Source organism: Sprattus sprattus (assembly GCF_963457725.1).
Source record: "Sprattus sprattus genome assembly, chromosome: 13".
Lineage (NCBI taxonomy): Eukaryota > Metazoa > Chordata > Actinopteri > Clupeiformes > Clupeidae > Sprattus > Sprattus sprattus.
In genome coordinates, this window is record NC_137911.1 from 13,704,528 (window position 1) to 13,729,261 (window position 24,734).

General features: G+C 43.5%; 1 protein-coding gene across 1 annotated transcript in view; it reads left to right on the forward strand.

Annotated features, from left to right (window-relative positions):
- begain (brain-enriched guanylate kinase-associated) overlaps window positions 1–23,976 on the forward strand; it is a gene marked incomplete at both ends in the record, with an annotated part of 44,741 nt that extends 20,765 nt beyond the window's left edge. The window contains 5 exons of the mRNA XM_080850709.1: window positions 4,574–4,735; window positions 7,329–7,395; window positions 15,934–16,041; window positions 20,200–20,283; window positions 22,294–23,976. Of these exons, the coding sequence (XP_080706835.1) occupies window positions 4,574–4,735; window positions 7,329–7,395; window positions 15,934–16,041; window positions 20,200–20,283; window positions 22,294–23,976 (2,104 nt within the window). The remainder of the gene's footprint in view (window positions 1–4,573; window positions 4,736–7,328; window positions 7,396–15,933; window positions 16,042–20,199; window positions 20,284–22,293) is intronic.
- Between the last annotated feature and the right edge of the window lie 758 nt (window positions 23,977–24,734).

Sequence of the window (24,734 nt, forward strand, 5' to 3'; positions counted from 1 at the left end):
ATTGAGTTTGTCTCAGAAAAGTCTCAAACACAAAAGTACTGACATTAATTTCAGCCCAGATCAAATTCTATTCTGTGCCGCTGTGCATTGCCAAACGCATCATGATTTGCAGTATTCCGTGTCAAATTAGTCCAAATAATTGTATTTATGCTGATGGATTCATGGTCTTTTTTTTCTTTTTTTTTCGACTAGTTATGCATTATGCCACACTACCTCCCTTCAAAATCACCTATGCAAAAGCATACCATCTCCTCTCAGAATGGATCAGTAGCTGCTCAATGCAGAGTTTTCACACACACTCACACTCACACACTCTCACACACACACAAAACACACATACACACTCACACACACACACCAACAGAGATAGAGAGAGAAATAGACACACACACACACACACAGACACAAACACACAACTGCCATTTTAAGTAATTACAGGAGAATAGTCATTTAGGCTTGAAGCGGAGACGGGATAAAAACAGTAGACAGGAATTCAAACATGTCTGAAATAGACAAGACCAGTAGGATCACCTTAATATATTAAGCCAATTTGGTGGTGCTAGCACCATCTCTAAGCTGTCTGTCCCGCTGCCACAGCAGTTTAGATGTTGACAGGTGGTGGGCACTGCATAGCCAGGGGTAAGGGCTGAATGGCAACAGCACTGGTGTGGATAGTCCTTGTGTTCGATTGCTTTGAAATCTCGTTATCCGTATGAGCAAGGTGTTGATATTGCTGAAAAGGGCAAAGCAAATAGTTTGGAATTAGACAGTTCTAACTGGACCTTTGGTCGGTTTCAGTTCTCATTCCCAAAAATGAAGAGTGCAACAGACTTTCATAGAAAATGTCTGGGGGCACATTTAGTCTTCAAGTCTGTTCATAAATTGACTGATGACGAATATGTTCTGAGAGGAACTACATTCTGTTTCTCCCGTCTCTCTGCAAAATGGCTAATGGTAGATTCCTAACCACTGTCTCGTCCTCTCTACTTCTAAGCTGCTGTGAGTGAGAGACATGTGCGGACACCACGCAATTTGTGGAGTCTTTTGTACTTGTGCTCAGGGCCAACATCACGGTGAAAACATCTGAGAGTGAAAGACACAACCAAATAAAATCCTTCATCCAGACCCCTCCCCCGTTCACTGAAGGCCAACAGTGTGAACGGTGGGTACTCTGGAGAAAAGAGTAACCAGATTAGTGGCAATATTTCTCATCCCAGCCCTGCACTGATCACAATCAATGTCAGGGAAGATTGAAGCTGATGAATCGACACTCCATTGGCACCTAAAGCACGATACTGTGAGGCTGAGCTTTAGGGGAGATTAACCATTTAATCAATCTGCTTCAGAGGTCTGTTTGTGTGCAAATATGACTGCAAAGGTTATTATGGAAGACAAAGGAGTCTTTGTAAAGATTTTACACCACGGAGCATCTTTTCTTTGTTCACTTTAAGATGATCCAGGATAGGATGTTCTAACCTTGAAAGTTGTTTGTGTGTGTGTGTGTGTGTGTATGCGTGTGTGTGTGTGTGTGTGCATGTTGAATTTTGGGAGGACGTAGACCAGGTGTAAAGGTAAACAAGGATTTAGCAGGATTACAGTATGCAGTAAATCTAGACGGCATGTGGGTGTATGTATTTGGTTTTCTGAAAGGGTACAGGATTGATTTCATGAGCTTGGATTTCTTTCTTTGAAAAGAAAAACCTCTGAGCAGAGACAGACTACATGGCTGTATGGAGATGCTGAAGCCTGTACATTTGCCCTCTATTCTACTTTAATTGTCTCTGTGACTGCAAACACTGTGTCTGTGCTCTGTTGGCAGGATCAAGACAGATAGACAACTCCTTTCTGCTTCCACAGGGAAAACGTAGGTCCTATAAAGACACCCGACTGCGGCGTCCCTCATCGCCAAGATCACACACACATACCTGCGGACGCAAAGAGAACAAAACATGAAAAAGATATATATTGGGAAAACGGCGATCAAGTCGACACGGAATGGTTCTAAGCACCAGAAACGAAGGTAAGGCCGGCGCTGGAGAAGAGCCTGAAAAAAAGGTCACCAGATTTTTCATCGATTCCCACCCGCCACCATTCATTTTAACGGTCAACATCATCTCTTATTGCTGCGCCCAGCTCCTCCATATAACCTAAACGTCATCCCTGCTAAATGAAAGGTTTCAGCCATCACCCCGACCACCGAATCCCCTCCAACTAGCCACCTTATGATTTCATAATTCCCATCTGCGCTGATCCCAAGAGCTACATCATTACATCAAAGCTGCAGTGAAGAGGCTGATGCAACCGACATATCCTATACTTAGCGGGAAATTACCAGTCCATCACTGGAGCATCAGGTAAAATTGAGTGTCACTCGTGCAGCATGTGTCACTCCTAATGTAATCCTTTTCTGCCATCGCTCAATGTCTGCTACGTTATGGGGCTAATAAATCACCTTTTATGATAATGAGGGAGCCTGTGATGATGCTCCACAATAGAGACGTTAATAATTCCAACTGTCACTGCAAATGCTAACGGCGGGGATCAAACACGGCGCGTCTCAGTCCATTGTAATCCAGTCTCGCAAGCCTCGGAGTCTCGGAGAACAACTGACAGCTGTTGGCACTGATCCGTATGGAGGAGGAGACCATCGCCGGCACCACCGCCACTGTCAGCACCACTCACCTGAGTTCCCTGGCAGACACTTCAGACAAGTTTGATAAATTGTTGAGGCATTCTGCTTGGCTTGGGATACTGATGGCGAGAAGTATGAATCCAAATACATTTGTGCCCCCCCCCCCCCCACCTACTCTACCCCTGAGGCTGTCGCTCACGGAAAATACCCACCTGTGCGGGAAGAGTCATCACATCATCTCATATACTGTCATTTGCGAGGGGAAATGGGAAGGAAGGTCACATCATCTCATACTGTTAGGCAGCTATTTTAGATGGGTAAATGGATGAGGATGGATGTGATTGTGGAGGGGGCGGAGGAAACCTATCATGGTCTCACCAACCCAATTTCCACACCTTCACAGAGGCTCCCTAGCACCTTCCTTCTGTGCATTGTTATTTCTCTCTCTCTCGTTCTCTCTCTCTGTCTCTCTCTATTTTTTTTTATCATATACACAAACTAAACAAAGTTTCTCCGAGAGAAATCTGAGAGTTTTTCAGAGAGAGACAAAAGCACGAACGCTACACCAGAATCCGCCCCCCTTCCAGAATCCATTTGGCTCAGTGGCTCTCAGTCCATGTCTGCACACACAGGGACAGCAGGAGAGGTAGCCTCCCATACATACACTCTATAACAGCACAGAGCTGGGAGCGAGGCCCTGTTCTCTACCAACGGATGGAAAATCGTTAAATTCCACCCACGTCCGTCAATATGGGCCCTGTGAGTCTAACCTGGCTTAGCAGCATTGGCCTAGCTCACTCTGTGTGTGTGTGTGTGTGTGTGTGTGTATATGTGTGTGTGATCTCTCATCTCAAATTCATATCCCCTTCCACCCGCCTGAGCCCCTTCTGTGGTAAGGCTGGCGGCGCCCCTTGGATCATGCACTGGTCATTATTATTCCGTCATGCCGCCAGATCAGGCCAGATTCTCCATGTTATCAATCAAATGCTGTCAAATGCCACCAATTTCTATAAAATGTATCGGCATATTTATCAAATCACTATAGGGCTTTAGCCTCTTAAAGGTAGTCTAGTGACCCTATTATGCAAGACTTTCAGGAAAACTCATTTTCTTTCCATTTGTGAATGATTTATGCAAGTCACTAAGTAACCTCATTGTTGTCTTTGAGCCTCTTATATGGAAGGTCAATGCATTGATGTACACATAAAACTTTTGTGTGTGCTGGTGTGTGTCAAGGTCAAGGTTTTTTTTTTATCCCCGAGTGGCAATTTGTTGTACAGTCAGCAGCATCCACACAAACATCAGACAAATAATAAATGGACTATAAATACTACATAAATATCCCACCAGGTTCAAATATAAAGCCAGTGGACCATGACTACAACATAAAAAGAGTTGTTTAAACGACCAATGGCAATTGGACAAATACGTTTTTAAATCTGTTTGTCCTGCATGTTGGTAAATTAAAGTCCAGACGGAAACAGCTTGAACTCCTTGAACAGGGGGTGGCTAGGATCAGCCAGGATTGATAGGGCCCTCTCCTCACAACACTGACCTTGTACAGATGAGTTAAGTCATTCACAATCGTACCTGCAATTTTGCTGCACACTTATACTGAGACGATACCCTGCGATTGGTTTCTATTTATGAAGTTAAGTGACCCATACCAACTCACAAAGGAGAATGTGAGGAGGACAGATTCAAGAAAACAAGTGTATGTGTGTGTGTGTGTGTGGTCTCAGGCCCTACGTTTGGTCTTACACTGGAGTATACACTTCTGAAAACCCAGACAGTAGCTCCACTCCTTCACCGCTCCTAAGATGACCATTAGGAACCTCATCATTCCACATGTTAGGCCCTCCGTGCCTGCCTGCCTAACTCCAGAGAGAGGCCCTATGTAGCCTAATGCGGTGTCCTTGTTTCTCCTCTCTGGCCGCCCAGCTCTCTGCACGAGCAGAAGGAGGACCTGCGGAAGCGTCTCAACTACACCACCCACAAGCTGGAGCAGCTGGAGACGGAGTTCGACTCCACCCGCCAGTACCTGGAGACGGAGCTGCGCCGCGCCCAGGAGGAGCTTGAGAAATTCACAGACAAACTCCGCAGGTGAGGAGGCCCAGCAGGATCAGCACAGCACCCTGAGACAGAGAGACAATCTGTTACTCACATGAGAACAGTGTATTGCATTAGATTCGGAAGAAGGCATAGGATGTATCTGATAGACCAAAACAGACAATCTTTTTATCATATGAGAATTTTGTATTGCATTTATTGTGCAAGATGGCATAGACAGAAATATGTCTATGCTTATTCACACTGAATTGAAAAGAAATAGTTTGTAACATAAAATGGCATTGCCATTGTCAACACATATGATGACACTCAGACAGACCAAAACAGACAATCTTTTCATTATAAGAAAATGTTGACATATATCATGTCAATAAAATGTGAAAGAATACAAAAGCTGTATTAAAAAAGTACCAGTACTATATAGCTATCCCTTTTATTTCAGGATAATAAATGAAATTGACGTATCGCCATGCATAGAATCCCTCTTCCCCTGAGTACTGCTCTGTCTTACTGTCATACTCAACTCCTAAACTGAAAAATTCCTGTGAATAAGGGTTAACATGATAGTCCAGCACTAAACCTTCAAAAATATATATTTTTCAGTATGCTGGGCTTGAAATGAGTTTATGTTTTTGTCAAATGCTTTGTTTATGCTTTGAACTCGGCATGAGAGAACACACAGCGCACAGGTGTTCTGGCGCTAGGCCATGGTTCGCTTTCAATTCTCTACAAACATACTTGGTTCAACAAATCAGAGCCTCCTAAAAGAACATTTGATTGACTTTTTATGAGCTGTTTGAATGACAATTATGAGTTGTTAGTCCTCATTAATGACATTGCTAAAGTATAAGAAAGTCTAAACATGATAGTTCTCTCTGCCAAATATCCCCTTTATGGACCTTTTAATGGACAGGTAGCTAAACTACAATCAGAAGACAAACGTTTGGCCTTTTGCGAATGCTAATTTGTCAGCCTTGAAGGAGTACCCAGGAAGCCGGGCAAGTCAGAATAGGCCTTTTCATTATTTTCATCAGGACGCTTTGATACCAAGCAGAGAGCTGCTTTTTTCCTTCCCACTCTTTAAGTCACCATTCAACTGCTTTCTGGGCCACGCAGCCCGCGGCAACATTCAAGATTCAACTTTCACAGACTCCACAATTCCAAGAGACAGCGTGTTGAAAATTTGGTTCAGTTAAGATTCTTATTTTTAGCTCCTCAAGTGTGAAAGAAATGCATGTAGGGCCTGGAGTAATTGCTGATATAAAGCATCAGATTCTCACCATGTCCTCTCCATCACTTTGCCTGGCCTGTCAATCAATCTGACAGAATAGGAGCTTTTACAGAGGGAAATTGCACGGCTCATGGAACAATCAGAGGCAAACCTGTAAGTGCAATTTACATGCAATGAATTGTCTCGCATTTCTTCTTGTGCCTCTAATTCATCACAGATACATTGTTTGGGAATTTTTCTCATTTGTTTATATTGCATGTTTAGTTGCCAAGTTGCTACACAGAGAATAGAGGAATATTTGCAACAGCACAGTGCGGATATTCAACTGGTTGTGAATTGTATGACTGTGCCACACACGTTGGGAAGTCATGCACAGAAACCTTTGTCAAACCAGAACAGTAGCAATGTGCAAATAATCACTACTTAAAAAACTTGAAGACATACACACATTGCCATTATTTCCTCTGAAAAACTGAAGGAACTGTGTAAATGGGGATTTGATATATTAAGTGCTCTAACATGCTGGAATCCCAGTAGGAAGGGATATTGTTTGGTCTTCAAATTAGTCTTTGAGAGGCTGGATGAAACAGTGCCAAGCTCATCTCATTTATGAGTCATGAATTACTTCATGCAGAGTTTGATTATACATCTCTGAAAGTACCCTGTGAACACCAAATAAATAATTTCTTCTGGCTTTGATCTCTCTCTCCCTCTCTCTCTCTCTCTCTCTCTCTCTGCTCTCATTGTGGTACCATCAGCCTGATTTTGATTAAGCTAGCTACATCATACTTAAGACAAGCATGCTTTAAAACCCTTCACGCATTGACCTCAAATCTGTTACAGTAGCTGAAGCTGCTTTTAATGTTGAATGTTTTAACTTTTACTTGCAAACTGTTGAGTTATGTGTTCTCATCCATTGTTTTTTGTATTATATTTTAATTTGTATAATTTTGTGTTTCTGGTTTGTATTCTTATTCGTTTTAATTATGCCCATTCTGTGTGTTAGGTAAGCTAAGGGGAAATACACTTATGGGACTCTTAATTTGACCCCTGCTAAATCTATAAGAACTATTAAAAAAACTAAACATTTTGAGCCTGTGAGATAGGTAAGCTAATAAACCTTTTATTACTGTTACTATGAGTTACCTTTATTGGTTATGGATAGATGACGGAAACATACTCCACATCAATATGGATAGAGTGGAAGAGAACTCAACACAAACAATTTGCTGGCAGTGCACAAGCCTAGTCTGGTTCACTGAGCCATCTGACTGATGGGCACCCTGGGCACACCTTTCTGCACCGCCATCATTACAGCCACACAGTACACCTTCATCCCCACAGCCTCACACAGGACAAACAAAGTCTCATTACTCGCTGATCTTCTCTCCATAGGATCCAGAGCAGCTATGCAGCCTTACAGCGCATCAACCAGGACCTGGAGGAGAAGGTCCGCGGCACGGTGAGAGGCCTGATTACGCTTTACCTCCAGAAGGGAACCGCAGGCAGGCAGGGAGGCTCAGGGAGGCTTAGGCTCCAGCAGAGCTGCGCTCAGTAGCTAGCGCTGCAGCTCCAGTGATGCCCAGCACAGCCCCAGGCAGAGGATACAGCTCCTTTTGAGCATAAAAATATTAAATTGCTGAATGTTTATGTTAAAAGTCAGTTTATAGGATGTGGCTGTGTGGTGTGGCTGGATGTTCTTACTGATGATGATGGTAATTTTGCCATTTTAGATTATTTTAAGATGATGTCCAGTTTCTAGATGAGTCTATGGCTATTGCTCCTTGGAGATTTACTTTGCAGTCTATGGCTATTGAAACCTTGCTCTTGATGCTGGTTATAATGCTGTTAAGAATATGATATGGCGATGACAATATGTATTTGAGAATTGATCCAGAGTTTAAATGTTTGCCTCCAAATAGCCTGAGCTCTTCATTAAGTTGCACCACAATCTGAACGATCGCTAACTCTTGAACAGAATGTTTTGTTGAGTTTATGTCTCTGTTTAATCATTATATTTGTCCGGAATTGTGCCCGTGCTTTTCTCTTGCTGTTGGGGTTTTGCCAATGGCAAGGCTAAGAGCAGGACAAACAGGTCACGAGGTCTAAATGGAGCAGGGCAAGGGCTTGCACTTTGTCTCACTGAGCTTGCAGCTGTCCTGGGGAGTTCTGCCTCTCACCCAGCTTACAGCTGTCCTGGAGAGTTCTGCTGGGCTCAGGGAGAACCAGGGAGACAGATGAAGTCTCCTGCACCCAGATCAGCACTCTGTGTGCCTGTCAAGGGTATTCAGATAGGGGGGCTTGCACAAGGACAAGGCCCAGCAGCATCAGCTCCACTGCAGTGCTGCGTAGGCCCTTTCAAGAGCAACTTTGTCTCAGCTTTGCACATTCACTCAAGCTGAGCAATGGAAAGTTTTTAGTAGCCGACCTGATTGAGCGTGGTGCTAACAACACACAGGCCATAGGTTAAACTCCCAGGGAGCAAATGTGATAAAATGTATACATTACTGCCAAGCACTGTGGATAAAAGAGTTTGGTATATGGGACTGCAATTGCTTACCTTGTCAGCAGTAGTTTTTGCACTGTACATGCCTTGGTATGGTGACCAGATGCAAACAGACAAAGTGTGGGACCAATAGTACGTTTGTGTGGTACAATGTGGGACATGTTACTAACAGTAGGTAACCCAAAACTTTGATGCAATGTCTATCAAACTCAATCAGAGACATCTGTGTTCTAACTTTTGGCTCGTAGATACCTGTGTTTGTTTTTGTGAAGTAACAGAGGCATTTACTGGCCCCGCGTCTGCACAGTTTGATTGACGGCCCTGACAGCCTCCTGATGATTGCCTTTATTGCTCTCTTCTCAGCCTTCGGATAACAGCCAGGCCTTTACAAAAGCATGGCTATTTGTATGAGCAAAGTTGCGGGTAGGGGGGCTGGAGAGCATTTATTGTTTGGAGGGGGTGGGGGGGTGAAGGGTTTGAAGAGCTTTGAGTAGCCTCAGAGTAGCCAGCAATCAGCAAAGAGCTTTTCTGTTGTTTCTGGGAAAGTAAGTGTAATGATTGCATTTCAAAACAAAGCACTGTAAAATAAGCTTGGATAGTTTTAGCTTTGTTGCTAAATTCCGGCTAGCTTGCCTTTTTTTTTTTAACTATTATAAAGCCATACAGTTATTTCCCATACGTATAGGTAAAGATTTAATGAATGATGAAGCCTACAACAGGTAGGCGTATAGCTGTGATAAATAAACAAATTAACTTAATCCTCCTGAAATATAGCCCTGATGTGGTTTGTTACTTTAGCCGCTTCATAGAAATAGAGGGGGAGAATTGAGTTAACGAGTGAAAACAGAATGAGAGAGTGACTCTGATAGTCAGTACATCCTCACAGTGTGATCCTCCCCATCGGGGCTGGTCTTCATTGGAGCTCGGCCATATCGGCCCTTTGGAGGGAGGGAGGGACGAGCTAGAGTGGAGGGTAAATGGGATTTCTGCCGTCCGCTATGATCACTGTCTGGCTGTTCATCCTGTCCACAGACGTCCACTGTCAGTTCACTATGTGTTTATTATTATTCATTTTTGGCTAATCAAACTGAGCCCACCGGGGCTCTAAAAATTTGCAACAACATTATCATTCATGCTGACACATTTCTAAATATCCATTACAAGAAGGGGGAAATAGAGCTTTACACACAGCACATAATATACTGAAAGCAAAAAATGAAAACAGCAAAGAATGGACAAAGTAGGAAAGGAAAAGAAAGTACTAGAAAATAGATCTGACCCCAGTTATCTGTGACACCTGGATGTGTGTGTGTGTGTGTGTGTGTGTGTGTGTGTGTGTGTGTGTGTGTGTGTATTCATGTGTGTGTATGTATGGTATGTGTGTGATCAATACCAACAACTCCTCTCACACCAAGAGCTTCTCTCACTCACTCTCTGAGCAATTACATGATCAAAGGCGATCAATGGCCAAACTGATTGGCCTGCTACAGAACCTTGTTACTGACCCATTACTCGCTGGATCGTGTTAATATAGCCCTCCAAGCGATCAAAAGGAACACCTTATCTTGATCTCCCCATCAATGCTGGATGCCTGTCACTTGGAATCTTCACTTCCTGCACGCTTCCTGATAAAGAAAAAATCCATCCACATTGAAAAGTGATTAATCCATGAGCTAATATTTTAAGCCACATCTCCATTGCCATCCGAGCCTCCTTAATACAAGCAGACTGCCTGTGAAATTAATCTGGACGACTCAACTCCGCTTCACACAATTAAGAGCGATTGATTGCCTGTGGCTGCCGTTGCAGTAATTGACGCCGACACCATTCCTTATGTGTGCTATCAAAAGCATGATCATACGTGCTGCACACACAAAATGACTATAATTGACATATTAAAGCTAGATTGCCTAAGCGCCCTCATAAAAGCAAATGTATTTTCTTGCAGCGCTAAAGACATGAACACTGTTGACTTTAAAAGCAATGCTTTGATCAGTCCGCTTGTCTAACTCCATATTACCTGGTTATCTTGAGCCATCCTCACTCTCCCCGTCACGGGCTACTGAACTCCAATGCATAAGTGCAGTTATATCTGCAATTTTGGAATGGCTTGGGTTTGAAAATGCCCCTCTTGTCAGCCAAGAGCTTTTAGTCAAACTAATCAGACTTCATGGCCGGAATGGAATGGAATTGCTTGGAAGGCCTGTCACAATGTGATTGCAATTTCTTTTGATGTCATGCAGTAGCATTTCAAGGGAAAATATTTCCACTCCAGGACAATGTCAAGAGAGAGAGAGAGGCATACATACATGCACACATACACACACACACACACACACACACAAACATACTCTATGGGAAAAGGTCAACACAATGGCCGTGTTTGATTCACACAGTTCTCCAGACCAAAGTGAGGGCAAGGTAAAGGTCAAGCTGTGTGAGCTGGAGAGCACAATTGGCTGAGCAGGACACATATTGCAAAGGACTCTGGGACAGATCTGGCACTGATCCGGCTGGGTCCAAATCACTGACTCAGCATCCATCCTGTGAGTGTTCCTCATGCAAATCACACGTGGAAGGACCAGGAGTTCTGCTGTCACAATGGGCTGGATGCATAAAATATTTCTGTTAATACTGGGTGGCTACTGGTTCATTACCTGGCTATTCAACTCTGTGAATGGGAGAGATTGGTTCAGAATAGCAAAGAATTCTGCAGCCCTAGAGGCCAGGCTGACAGAAAAATAGCAGACAGAAATGAATTAGGGTATTTCACTGCCAATTTCCATTGAGTTTTAATGGACTTTAATGGGGAGAAGAATCAACCAATTAAATTTCAGTCCAAGCTTAATTTCTCCATATGGTTTGGAGAAAAGAGAGGTAATTCATCATATCTGTCCAAAATGCATTAGATGACTAGATAGATTAGATTACTCGCGCACACACAGACACACACAGACACGAAAAACATTTGAAGAAAATTAATAATTACAAAAGTCCCACGGCACACTAAGGCATGCAAATGATGTCTCTAAGTGTGAGACTCTAGATCAAGCCTCATATTAATGGCATTGATTAATTGCATAATGGCTGTGACTGGGGAGCACTGTCTCTCCCCTGAGTGGCCCATTGCAACTGCAACACAGACAAGGTGTCTCATAATTAACATCAAATGATCCTAGGAGGGCTTTTAAAATTGATTTATTTTCCTCTGTGGAAGTGAGAAGTACTACTCATAGCATCACAGGTAAATAGGGATATAGGTTACTATAGTAAGTGCAGCTAAATCAGGTTAGGGGGCTGGATAGGGAGTTTGACCTATTGCAAATGAGGGGAAAAAAACTCAAATTGTTACAGTCTTGGTTGTGACCCTTTCCCTCAGCATATGTTCTTCAGCTGTCCTACATAGCATGGAGGGGGCTAGTTTCGAGAGGCTTTGGGAGTCCACATAGTGTGTCTTTTCCTGAACTGGACACTCATTGCCTAGCGTTTGTTCTCGAGAGCCCCCGTTTAAACCAGAGTTAATTATAGACCTTGTGAGGTGGCAGAGCCGAGTCTACAGGTCTTAGAGATTGGAGATGGTTGTTTTCTTTTTTTGCTTCTCTTTCTTCTCTTTTTTTTTGCATGCCCCCGCTTTTTCAAGGTGGCATATTTGCAGCACTCTCATTAGTCAAGGTTTTTCAATGAAAAGCACAAATTACACCCGAGGGAGACTCACCAAAGCAGCCAACCTGTGCAGCTCCCAATTTGCATTATTGTTCCTTCTTTGTTCTCGGTAAACTCGTACGGGCAAGAATTCAACTTCAGCGAGCACTCAGAGATGCCGATAACTGCCTGGAATATCAGACGTGGATTATGGCAGGCTGTTGCACAGTTTATCTCAGGGAGAAATTGCTCACAAGTAAACATTGTAAATTGCTTTGACACTATCAATAAAAATTATAGTTGTTTTTTTTCCCTCCCCCAATTTCCCATGGGTTAGCCAGCGCAAGGATAATAAATTGGAGTGATCTTATTTGTTATATAAAAAAAAGATCTGCCTCAATATTACTTGCCCAGTGAGGAAAGAAAGCTCTGTTTTACTGGAGTCCTCAAGAGGCATACCCCTGAAAAGAGCTTTCTTTTTCATTTTCATGTTTTTTCAGCAGAGAGGATTAGAGTTCAAGCAACACAAAAACATAAAGGTCAAAGGTGAAGGGACTGTGAATAATCTTTTAATTGGATTCAAACTATTTCTACCTTTCTGCACAGTATTTGCATGGAGCATTTTACCGACAGCTAGAAATAGTTTCCACAATTCCACAACCAGACAATTTTGGACCTCAGGAAAACGGTTTGATCTTCAGTTCTGGCATCACCGCCTCAGACTCGTGTGGGAAGGGGGGGGGGGGGGGGGGGGGGGGTATGTGATGGACAGGGGCCCTTTCAAAGGGGTTGACAGTCAGAAGTGTTCAGCTGAGTCTGTTTGAATGACAAGGAGAACGGTGGATATGTTTATAGTCCTCACAACTGTCATAGACACACACACACACACAAACACACACACACACACAGACTATTTTGTCAGCCAAGAAGCAAAGTTCACACTGAGCACACTGTTCACATACACTAACACAGTCAGCATAGCACACACATACACATTCCCTATTCTAGCAGGCACTGACCAGGACATGAAGGCACTGATCTGTCCCTGTACTTTTCCATACTAATTCCATTACACCAGTAAATCAATGTCAGGTCTTTTGAGAGTTATGTGGCTCAGAGTACATCCCTGATATGACAAAAATGTTGCCATGGAAACACTCTGTGCTGAATGGCACAATAATAATTGAATTGTAGAAGGAGAGGAAAATGCTAATTGCCAATATGGGCTTTCTTTATGTTTTTGGCATTAAAAATGTACTCTTTCACAATAGGTGTCAGTCATGGCATTGGGGTTAAGGCACTATACAGAGAGCTTAAGGAAATAACTCAATTCTGCAGATTTCATGGCCATGTACTTGGGTGACTCTGCCCATTTTTTGTATTTTTCCACAAGAGTAGAATGTGACATGTTGGTCAAACTTGTTTTACATTACCTATGCATTACCCTTCCACATGGCTGTCTCTTTCGATTTCTCTCTCTCTCTCTCATTCTCTCTCTCTATCTGCCTATCTCACTTGCTCTTTCCCATGAAGGGTTTTGAATTACATTTCCACTTATTTCAGCCGAGCAGTGTGTGAAACTGGTGTCTCCAGAGCTCAGGGACTGCTACGGTGTGACTCAGAGCTCTGTGTCTCCCTCAGTGTTGTAATTAAAGTGAGGAATCATTCTTCCGGTGTGGCGCCATTCATCACAGCGCAAAGCTCGGCACTATCCCCCCATCTGCGTTTCATTTCATTTCTCAACTTTCCCCATTTTATTATTGATAGGCAGGGACTGCATGCTAACCAGTCAGTCTCCAGTTAAGGTAGAGCTATGGAATATTATTATTTTATTGATGTATTTAAAGGGCAAGCTGTTAGAGGGCAGCCTATGCGTTACTGAAGATGGAAAACATCAGGCTGGAAGGGTTACGAGTGTCTGAATTTAATGGGACAGAAGAATGTTTTAGAGTGGTAAATATTACAATATCAACTTTTTACACTGGTTCAATCACCGCTGTTCTAAGACCAATTTATGTGACTCCATTATATTATATTGTAACATTATCTTGCACTTTGTAACATTTGGCTAGATATCAAGTAAGTGCAGGCATGGTACAGGAGGAATTGTATGAGTGCTGAATTAATGAACAGTTCATTCTTACAATAAATGGTACATTTAGTTATGACAGCCCTGATGTGGGTGGCAGAGAAGAGAGAAGTTGAAAAGGCGTAAAAGAATGCAACAAAGGGAGAGATCTTAATGTTAAATAGTCTAACCTCCTTCCTATGCATTTGCTACAGTCCAATCCAATCCAGTATTGCCAGTATTGTAGTTTCCTAAAACAATGCCCTTTTGCTCAACTACTTCCTGATAGTCAGTAGAGAGATTCTAGTCAAAAACACAATCATGTGCCGATACTTTAGATTGCAATGAAACCATGACACAACTGCTCATTACAAGGATCAATTCAAGGCTATACCATGAATATGTTACATTCCTATACATTTGCACATTGGAAGTCACATATATCCCGAAGCACTTGCTGTGACAATGGAGGAAGGTTGAAGCAAGCAGCCAGGTGCTAAAAGAACACAGGATATGGTAATTAGTGAAACTGTGACCAGGCCATGCTGTGCCTGATAGCACTCAATGCATGGGGGTTGGTGTGAATACAAACGATGGATGTCTTTTGTTGTGAGAAAATCAGAGAGGATTCCTCTGATATACTGCTTCTCTGGCTATCTGCTCAGATATTGGAGATCAGGGTGTTCATTTTCAGAGGGCATTCCACCTTACAAAACATACCACAATGGCTCAATAGTATTGCTCCTTTACCATTGTATATCCAGAAACAAAACATTTTGTGTTTCTGAGAAAAACTTCTTGCTTTTTGCAATTCTTGTCCAAAAAACTTTAGAGATCCTGTTGCTTAAGGATGCAGTGATCGCCTATGAAGAACAGTATTGCCTTTAATACATGTAGAGAAGGCAAGAGAAAAGGAGTATCTCCTGTGTTTGTTAGTCACGATGGCTAATTCACTTAATATTCACAGAAAACTGAGAATGTCATTGCTAAACCCATAGAGCAACTGCAGACAAAAGCAGAGGCATCACCCCCATGGCGCACCGTAGGCAGGAGAGACAGCATGATGAATGATGATTAAAAAACGGTGCATACCTATGCAGTAAGGTATACATGCAAGACTCGCAAGTCTTATCAAACATTAAGAGATTAAAAACGAATAACAATTTTCCCCATTGAAAGATGAGTTTGATGAGGACTAACTCTGTCTTTATATAATGAACTTGGAACACACACACACACACCTAAACACACTCACATAGGTGTCTGAGAGTTGAACTGTCAAGAAACAGACACCAACTGATTAATTAGGGGGTAAAATAACAGCTCTGAATATCAATGCCCATTTATTGGTTCAGCTGACTTTAATTGTCGTCTGTAATAGTCCCCCACACGCACACAAACAGAGACACACACATATCTCTGCATTGCAAAACAAATACCCCGTTGTGAATGGGGTATGAGATTGTACACATCGTTTGTCAAATCTGCCACAAAACTCCCACTAATATAAATGGAGGACAGCATCATGTCGCTCTTTCAATGATTCAGGGCTTCATCGGGAGAGAGTTAAGTGTGCCTGATTTCTGAAGCAACACATTATTGTCGCTGGTAGATTCATTTGTCAAGCCTCACCTCACTAGGAGACAAATTACCGTGAGGAAAAGGGTCCCGTACACAAATGAAGCACAGTTGTCCCCTGAGGTTTGTCTGCATAAACAACGACAATGTTGTTGTGGTGTAATTAATGTCCTTGTGCTGATATGCCTCGGTGGTTATTTTTTTAGAATCAACACCACGAGGAGGAGAAGAGGGCGCTCAGTCGTGAGATCATCGTTCTCAACAATCACCTGATGGAAGCCAAACTCACCATTGACAAGCTCAGAGAAGACAATGTAAGTATCAGTAATGGAGAGCTGGCGGAAGAGAGTTTTTAATATTGATTGTGAGGTGATTCCTTCTATTGTGGAGAAACCAGTGAAGAGTTTAGGCGGTGGTACAATTCCACGCTGAATGCCTGAGGACGGGCTGAAGAACTTAAAGAAATTCACTGTGAAGGCTATCAATACAATTGATCAGACCTTTTTGTCTGGTACATTTTAATTGTTGTGTTTGCATTTTGGACTTTTGCCACGCATAAGGTGGCCTTTGACTGTGTATGAAGTTGCTATTTTGGAGGTGGATACATTTGAGACAATCCTGAATAAGGCAGTTAGGAATTGGCTTGGGGTCCCAGGTTGTCTTAGTACTGTAGCAGTGTATGGAAAAGTAATTTTGAAGTTACCATTGACCAGTTTGGGGGAGGAGTTCAAATGTGCTAAGATTAGCCTGGAAATTACTTTGTCACAGCCCAAGGATCCAGTAGTCAAGAACACTGCTCCAACGGTAAAAACGGGGAAGAAGTGAAATCCATGAGAAGTGGTCCAACATGCCCAAGGTTCATTACAGCATAGGGATATTAGGTACAGAGTGGAAGAGTAGGGTTTGGGTTAGGTGACAGTTGGAAAGCATAAGAATAAGGCTGCATTGGAGGAGGCAGATTCTAACCAGATTTGTTTGCGAGCAAGAAGAGGGAACTAGACAAGCAGTGGCTTCTCCTGCAAAGCAAGGGCAATGGATGAACTGGCACAATGTTGAACCGCTTATGATGTTCTCCCAACTGCAAGTTGACGTAAGCTGCAAGTTGTGTATGAGTGTTGGCTCAGACATATTCTGTCCAGTCTGACCATTCTGACCCAGAGTCACTACACTTGGAGACATAATTATTGGCATGTTGGTTTGAGAATTAACAAGTTGAGCTTAACTCTTTGCTGATTAATGAAAGGGATAGTAGAAAAGTGGACACCAGGCAGGTGCAAACAGTACTAGCAAATGGGGCAAACTGTGTATTGTTGTGACTATGTATGAGTGCATTATTTATTTTATTAAGTTAACAATTCCCTCAAAGCATTTAAAAGGAAGAAGCAAAAGTATGCAGAACTGCAGAAGAATTGAGGCGAAGGAACGAGGTTGGCAAGCACACACAAGACCAGTGAGGATAGATGTTAGAGGCTTTGTAGCTAAATCAACCACAACGCTTATGGCTGAGGCCCTCACAGACTACTTGGAGACAGGTGAATTAACCTGTAGTACGTGAAAAAGCCCGTTGTTGCAGGATGTTTGGGTGACCAAGGTTCTTATCCCAGGAGAGAGGTTCACGTCAATGTTTTTACATTTTGTTTGTGCACATTATATTTTTACCATGACTCTGGTGACAGGAAAGCTTTTCAAGGTCAAATTGTTTAAAGTAGGCCTGCACATACATTTTTGCTGTCTGATTGAAGCCAAACTAGGTTTAAGCCTACTTGTCTGAATTATTATTATTTTTTTTTTAATAATTAGCCAATCACTGTTGAGTTTTGTACCACTCTCACTGAACTGTGAAAGATGAAAAATGCCCTGTGGGTGTGTAGAGAGTGTCCAGGAATCTTTGGCTGCCATGAAAACATACACCAAATTTCAAATGGGTGGGCAAGGGAATCCAACCTTGTATCCTTCTTACCCCAACCAGATCAGAAATACAGTCATGCCAAGATATGACACACTATTATAACTGAATGCCATCCATTGAGTTTAGTCAGTGAACTGCCATGGTAAACGTGCGTCAATAAAATACTGTGTTGATTAATTTCATGCAAGTGAATTAGCCTACTTATCCAGGTCAGTTAACAAACACGAGAAAACAAAGTCCACTGGTTAATAATTTAATCAATCTGTCTTTTAACTGTGATGCTTAATTGCAAACGATCTTCTAGGCTAGGCTACAACTAAACAGGGTTTGTTTCTCTGCTTGCGTAATGTTTTACAGACCACTATCGCTGATGTGCATCACACCTAGCTTAGTAAAAAACCTGGAATAGTATTTTGAAACGACTTCTCTTTATTATTGTGAGTAAAAGTATCGGTGATATACTTGTAACATGAAATTGTCTAGATTAATGGTCATGACAGCACCAAAGCAAATTTGTGTATAAATACACCCACCGCCTTCCCCACCTCCACATTAATGTTGGGGCTTCCTCAGTTTTTAAGTCACGCATCGCTACTTCCAATTGCACATCTTTTCTACAAAAAATGCAGTGACTGATTGTTGTTGGTATAAGCAGCTCAGCAGTTGTCTGGGGTGTGGGGCACAACTCTCTCTTCAGACACAAGGGAGCCAGGACTGCCACTGTAGCCACTTTGAGTTTGTAAAGCAAAAACTCCTGTTCCCAGATTGACAGGACAGAGAAAATACTTAATACAGTAATACCACAGGTAACAGGTTATTTTGCCCATAAGTCACTCAATCAGGCAGATATTTGACCCATGGCCATATTAGAGTGCGAGCCCATGGGACCCACATTAAGTTTGCACTCCAGACAACCTTCTTGTTCTCTCACCTTCCCTCTCCTCCTGGGTGTCAGCCTGGCCTCGCCGCTATCCATTTTCTTCTTTCAATATCCTTCCACCCTTCCCTTTCAGTCTGATTTCTTTCTTTTTAACTTTTCTTTCTCTCTTTCATTATTCCTTTCTGTCTTTATATCTCCCTTACTTTGTCTTTCTCTCCCCCTCTTCCTCCCTGTGGGTGAGGAGTGAACGCAAGCCTTTCAATTGCGTTGGCATTCCCTGTGGGCTCACTGCAGGGGAGACCTCTACGCCGCCTCTAATGCCCAAAATCCCAGGCGGGGCCTGCAGAGCTGATTGGGGTCAGACCTGTGACCTTCCAGCGCTAAGAAAAGCTCTTTGTGCCGAGATAGGTGGTTCAGGGGCCCATTTCTCCATGCGTAACATGCTTGAAAGGGACACCCTCAAGTTTAGAAGTTGAGTTACTTTTTAAATTAAGATGCAGAGAATGATACCTGCAATGTGTTGTCGGTGAATTTGAGAGGAGGGACGTAAACACTGGAGTGAATAAAAAAAAGGGTATCCAATGGCTCTGATGGAAGGACATCGTTTTTTTTTTTTATTAGGCCATTCCTGACGAGTTATGACATTCCCCCTCAAATGCTGGTCCTGCAAGAGGCTAGCCTTGCCAACATGCATTGACACCACCCATGGGGAAACACACAGCTAATGTCAAAATGTTCTGGTTGCAGTCAAGGCATCTCTGTACAAAGTCTGCGAAAATGTCAAGGTTCCAATTGTGTCGTGAAGATAAAAAGGCACAAAATCAGATGTTTCACAAGAGATCACTGTGAAACAGAGCACGATTTAGGCCAGTCAAATGTTGTCCTTTGAAGTCAGCGTGAGGGGTGTCAAGTTTAGCAAGGTTCTTAGAGGCTGGAAAGGCTCATTAGGCAAGGTCGACATTTTTTTTGTGGCAGGGAGGGATGGAGCGCCCATTTTAATGAAATCCATTTCAGCACAACAATAGTGAGGAGAATGTTCTGGGCATCGGATACAATATTGTGGATCATAACTGACTACCATGATGCCCCTGAAAGCTTGATGAGGAAAATTAAGTACCTTTTTTTATTTCTGCACTGATAGATTTGGCCTGGTCTTTGACAGCTTTGTTGTTTTGATGTAGCCCTCTCCTTCCCCCATCCGTCCCGTGAGACAGACAAAGCTCCAGACAAGCAGTATACTTCATTGTTTCTCTGCAAAAGCCAGATTAAAAAAGACAGGGAAGTAGAAAACTTGCAGTCCTCCTATTACGTTTATGTTTCTGAAGGGCATTTTCTCCGTGAAAAAAAATCATGTTTTGCTGCAAACGCGTGGCTGAATTTTGAAAGATTATGACGGGTTTTATGATTTTTTTATTATTTTTTTCTATTATTTATCTGTTTTCGCATGTAACCTTTACTGTGGCAAGTTAGTTTTAGTTAACAAGAAACCTGTCTGTATATCAGTACAAAAATCAATATACATAAACTCAATATGTATAGCTGTTTTATTTATTACCGTAGATTACTTGATAAATTGCTCTGTGCCTTACACCTGGAAACAGGACTTATCATCATGACGAAGGTGTTTTCTTCAGAGACCACAGTCCTCTCACAGCTGAAGGTGACTTCTTCCCTCTCCCACAGGACCTGTACCGCAAGGATTGCAACCTGGCGGCTCAGCTTCTTCAGTGTGGAAAATCCCATTACCGATCGCACAAGCTTTCAGAGGTAAAACCGCCCTTTTTACATTCTGAAGGCAATGTTTGCTTGTTGGTACACAGTACCTAAGCATAATTTGTATATTTACATATGTATGAGGTAGGAGGGCATGATAAAGGCATTCACCCCATTTCTTTTCAAGTCAACACGGCTTTGCCAGCTGGCTATAAACCATTGAATGAAGGGTTGAATTTTCACAATTAAGCATTTCATCACATTGAGAAATCTGAACATATGACGATCTGGACCTGATCTGAACATACCAACATACCTACTATGAATTTTGAAATTTCGGTATTGGTCTTGTCAAGAATAACTAAAAACTGGACTAAAAAACATAACTAAGTAGAAAAGTTTCTGAAATGTTAAAAAGCAATTCAGGGTTACCAGGACCAACCTTTCAAAGTTTAATCTTTCAGTTTAAATGTCAGTGATTGAAAATTATATCTCGGCTGAAAGGCATGCAACATTTGAACATGATATCTCATCTGGCAGATGTGCTCCATATTCACACAATAAACTTCACTCACATGAAGTTGTGAGGCACTATAAGTGAGAAAAACAGGCATTTATTAAGACACCAACAACTTTCAAGGCCCATCTCCTGTAGTTTCTGTTTAACTCACCACAGTGTAGTCAGTTCTGAAAATAACAACAGATATATTTTCATCTCCAGCAACAGCATGCTGCTTTTTTTTTGCACGTATTTCTTTATGTACAGTATATATATGTTCTGCGTAAATCTATACATCTCCAGATGGAAACTTAAAGAGATGGTCTAATTTAAATCTATGCTATGAACACGGTGCACAGAGCGTTTGAAAGCTGGGAAATAAAAATCAAGAGGCACCCACAGATGCTTAAAGCTGCTGACAAGAGCATTTTTCCTGACCCACTACACGTGCTATTAATAAAACCAAACACAACTGTTGTCTCATTGGACACTTTACAGTACTGTGGCATTCAAGTTCACTGTGCTTACACCTGACTCGGTGTTGCTCCAGTTAATGCTGATGGATGGAGACTGCTGGACATAAACAACATAGATCTAATAAATAAATTAATAAATAAACTGCCCCAACAGCGGCGTAGTCAGCAGAATCCTTGACGACTTCATTAGAAACAGCAAATGCTGAAAAGCCTCTTTGGGCTCCTCATCTTCACTGAGCTGACGTGAGAAAATATATCCCTTCTCTGAACCCTGACTATACATTAGAGTGCAGGGGGATGCAGCGCTGACACATTCTCCAGCACCACTTTACCTTTGCTGCATAAACATGCAGCATTATGAGGACATCATGAATATGTATGTCTCGCACAGGAATGCTGGTATCAATGTCAGGAGGAGTTTTATAGGTACTACATAGCTATAAATTAGTTGCTAATAAGTATGTTGTGCACGGCAAACCTTCAAAATGACCTTCTTATAGCAACTGTTGCTATGTTATTTTTTATATATTAACATCCCTGTCCTTACCCCTGTTCTCTTTCCCCCTGATACTATTGGTTTATTCCCTATTTTTAGCTCTGAACCATTCCTCCTTTTTAAATAATAATCATATATTGAGATCAATAACCCAATCTGAATTTGCTGGCAGCTTTATGGGATTTTATTAACTAACAAGCGTCCAATTTCTTCCAAATTAAATGACTGTAAGAATGACAGGGATTGAGTGTAGCTACAACTACAGCTAGCTGATTGATTCAGCTGTGGTATTTCTCAGGCACTAGCGGCTCTAAGGCGAAGGATTCATCAGCGCACTTATAATAGGGCTTTCTCTCTGTGATGCATTCTCCCCATCTGTTTTATTTATTTAGCTGTCTCTTTGTCAAACACCTAATCTCTCTTAAAAATAACTCTCTAGGATCAGACTTGTGGCTTGTCTCACTCTCTTGCATTTACAATAACATATTGCGCCTTCTGTCCTATTTCCTTTGTATCTTTTAAAGCTTTTCTTTTCCTTGCTTGGTCTCACCCTTTTATCTCTTTTCGGCTCGCCTCCCATCTCTCTCTCTCAGCTCCCAGTTGACTTTCAGGAGCGTCTGAGCTCCCACATGGAGAAGCAAGGCCGCGGCCGCACTGTGGCAATGTGCCACTCTCCCTACTCCGATGCCTCGGTCCCCGCCTCCGTTATCGGAAAGGTCCTGGAGAAGCCGGAGCCCGGAAGTAGCTGCCCGGTGACGCGGTCGCCAAGTCCACAGCCTCAGGACACTGACCACTACGGCTCCGCCGGCGATGGTGTAGGAGATGGTACTGGAACAAGGGGACTGGGAGGGGGAGGAAGTGGTGGGGAACACCTTCAACGCCGCGCGGCATACAAGACGTCAGATCTGTATTGCAGCGACACTGCACTGTACTGCCCGGCGGAAGAGCGTCGGCGCGAGCGCTGGCAGGAACGGCGGCAGAGCGTGGACGTGCATGGCAATGAGCTGGGGCTGCAGCTGCTGCACACACAGAACTCCACCGACAGCAACCCCGACGAGGATGACGGCAGCCTCAGCGGTGGGGGGGGAGTCAACGTGGGGGACGGCTTGGGTGGTTTCCACCCAGGCTTCCATCACCACCACCACCACCACCACCACTCCTCCACCTCCTTCCATGACTTTGCCACGGCCGGATCACAGCCGGGGTCCAGCTCCTACTCAAGCTTTAGCGCCGCTTCAGACGAGAAGGTCGGGTGTGGCTTGGGCAGCACGCTCTCCTCCTCCCAGCAGGCTCTATACCGGGACTGGCGGGAAGGCGGGAGCAAGAGCACGTCATCCTACGAGAAGGACAGCCCGGGATTCCCCAAGTCCCGCAGCACCCAACACGTGGCCCATCACGGCGGCAGCCCGCTGAATGGTGGCATCGGTGGTGGCGCCTCCTCGCCCGTCTACGCACGTACGCCATCTTGCTTCAGCGAGCCATACCACTCACCTCACCTGCCGTCGCGTAATGCCAGCGGCTCTTCTGCATCAGGGGCACTTCGGCGGGACAGCCGGGACAGCCGCGGGAGCAGCAGCATCGGCGTGGGCATTCACGGGGCTGAAGATGAGCTGAGCCGCCGCTGGCGTCAGCTGAGCGTAGAGGAACTCAACGCCTACTCCTACCGCAGCCCCGGGGCTGGGGGTGGAGGCGCGGGCGGTCGAGTTTCGCCGTTCAGCTTCTCCGAGCGCCACTTTGCTATAAGCCCTGCCAAGATCAAGCTGGGGCCCCTCTACAGCAGCTTCCAGGAGGGGGACGACTCTGTCTTCCACGGACGCATGCTGGACCCGTGTTTCTCACACGCCGCTGCTGCTGCCGCCTCGGCTAGTCCAAGCCCGAGCCCCAAGCTACCCCACCGTAGGCAGGAGAAGGGGGCCCTCTACAGGGCATCGAAAGATGACAGCCAGGAGTCCGAGGGCAGCATCTTCCAGTCAGGGAGCTCGAAGGACAAAGGAGCCACTCCCAGGAGCATCAAGAAGGAGTATGTGGACGTGTGTCCAAACAGCTCAGCTGAGTCTTTGCACCAAAGTCCCCACAATGCCTCAGCCACCTCTTCCTCCAACATGCAGCACTATCAAAGGGACCCACACCAACACCCTCACCCTCACCCCCATCCGGTCCCCCCTGGACCCCCCCAAAGGCAGACACCTACGCAGTACCAAAAATTTGGCAACACGGGACTCACTCGAAAAGACAGTCTGACTAAGGCTCAGTTGTATGGGACGCTGCTGAACTGACAAAGCGAAGTCTTTCTGAGGACGTGAATAAAGGAGTCTCTGTTGAGGGGCCCATAGCTTAGCTAATGTGGGTTTGGTATAACTACAGTAGAAGATTCTTTTTGGTTGTGGTATGGAATTATTACGGTTAACCAGGCTCACTATGAATGTTCGCGAATGGCTTTAACTGTAATATCTGTACTTTGTTGATGGAAAGGAAGGAATTGAGTGGCTGAAAGACCTCAACAACTGATCAAATCTTCAGCACACACTTAGCTTTCAAATAAATACCATCTCCACTCCCATATACCTTACACATTTCATTAATTATATTTTCATACCTATTCAAATACCGATAAAGGTTTCTCCCTTACCTTGTTCAGGCCAACCACCTACTACTTTAACTTAACAACATAAGTACACAGTATCATGCCATTGGGTAGTTATCCATTATGTATAGGGGCACCATGTTAACTGCAGGTATTTAACATAGAATCCATACTCCTTTCCCTTAAAGGGACTTGTCATTTTGTTTAACATAGCTGAGACATAGCCATGTTTCAAGCTAGGCTAGCATCTCTGCAAACATTTGGCTTTTTCTCTCCCATATGGACATGGCTCATGTAAGTGAGTGCATCAGTGAAGGAGACGGAAAAGTGCTTTGATCACTTTTAAATGGTTTGCATCAGTAATGTTTTATCTTTTTATTCTTCTTTTACTCATCCCACTCTTGGCCCCTCTTGGAGCAATTAAAGCATCAGTCATCAATATATCTGGAT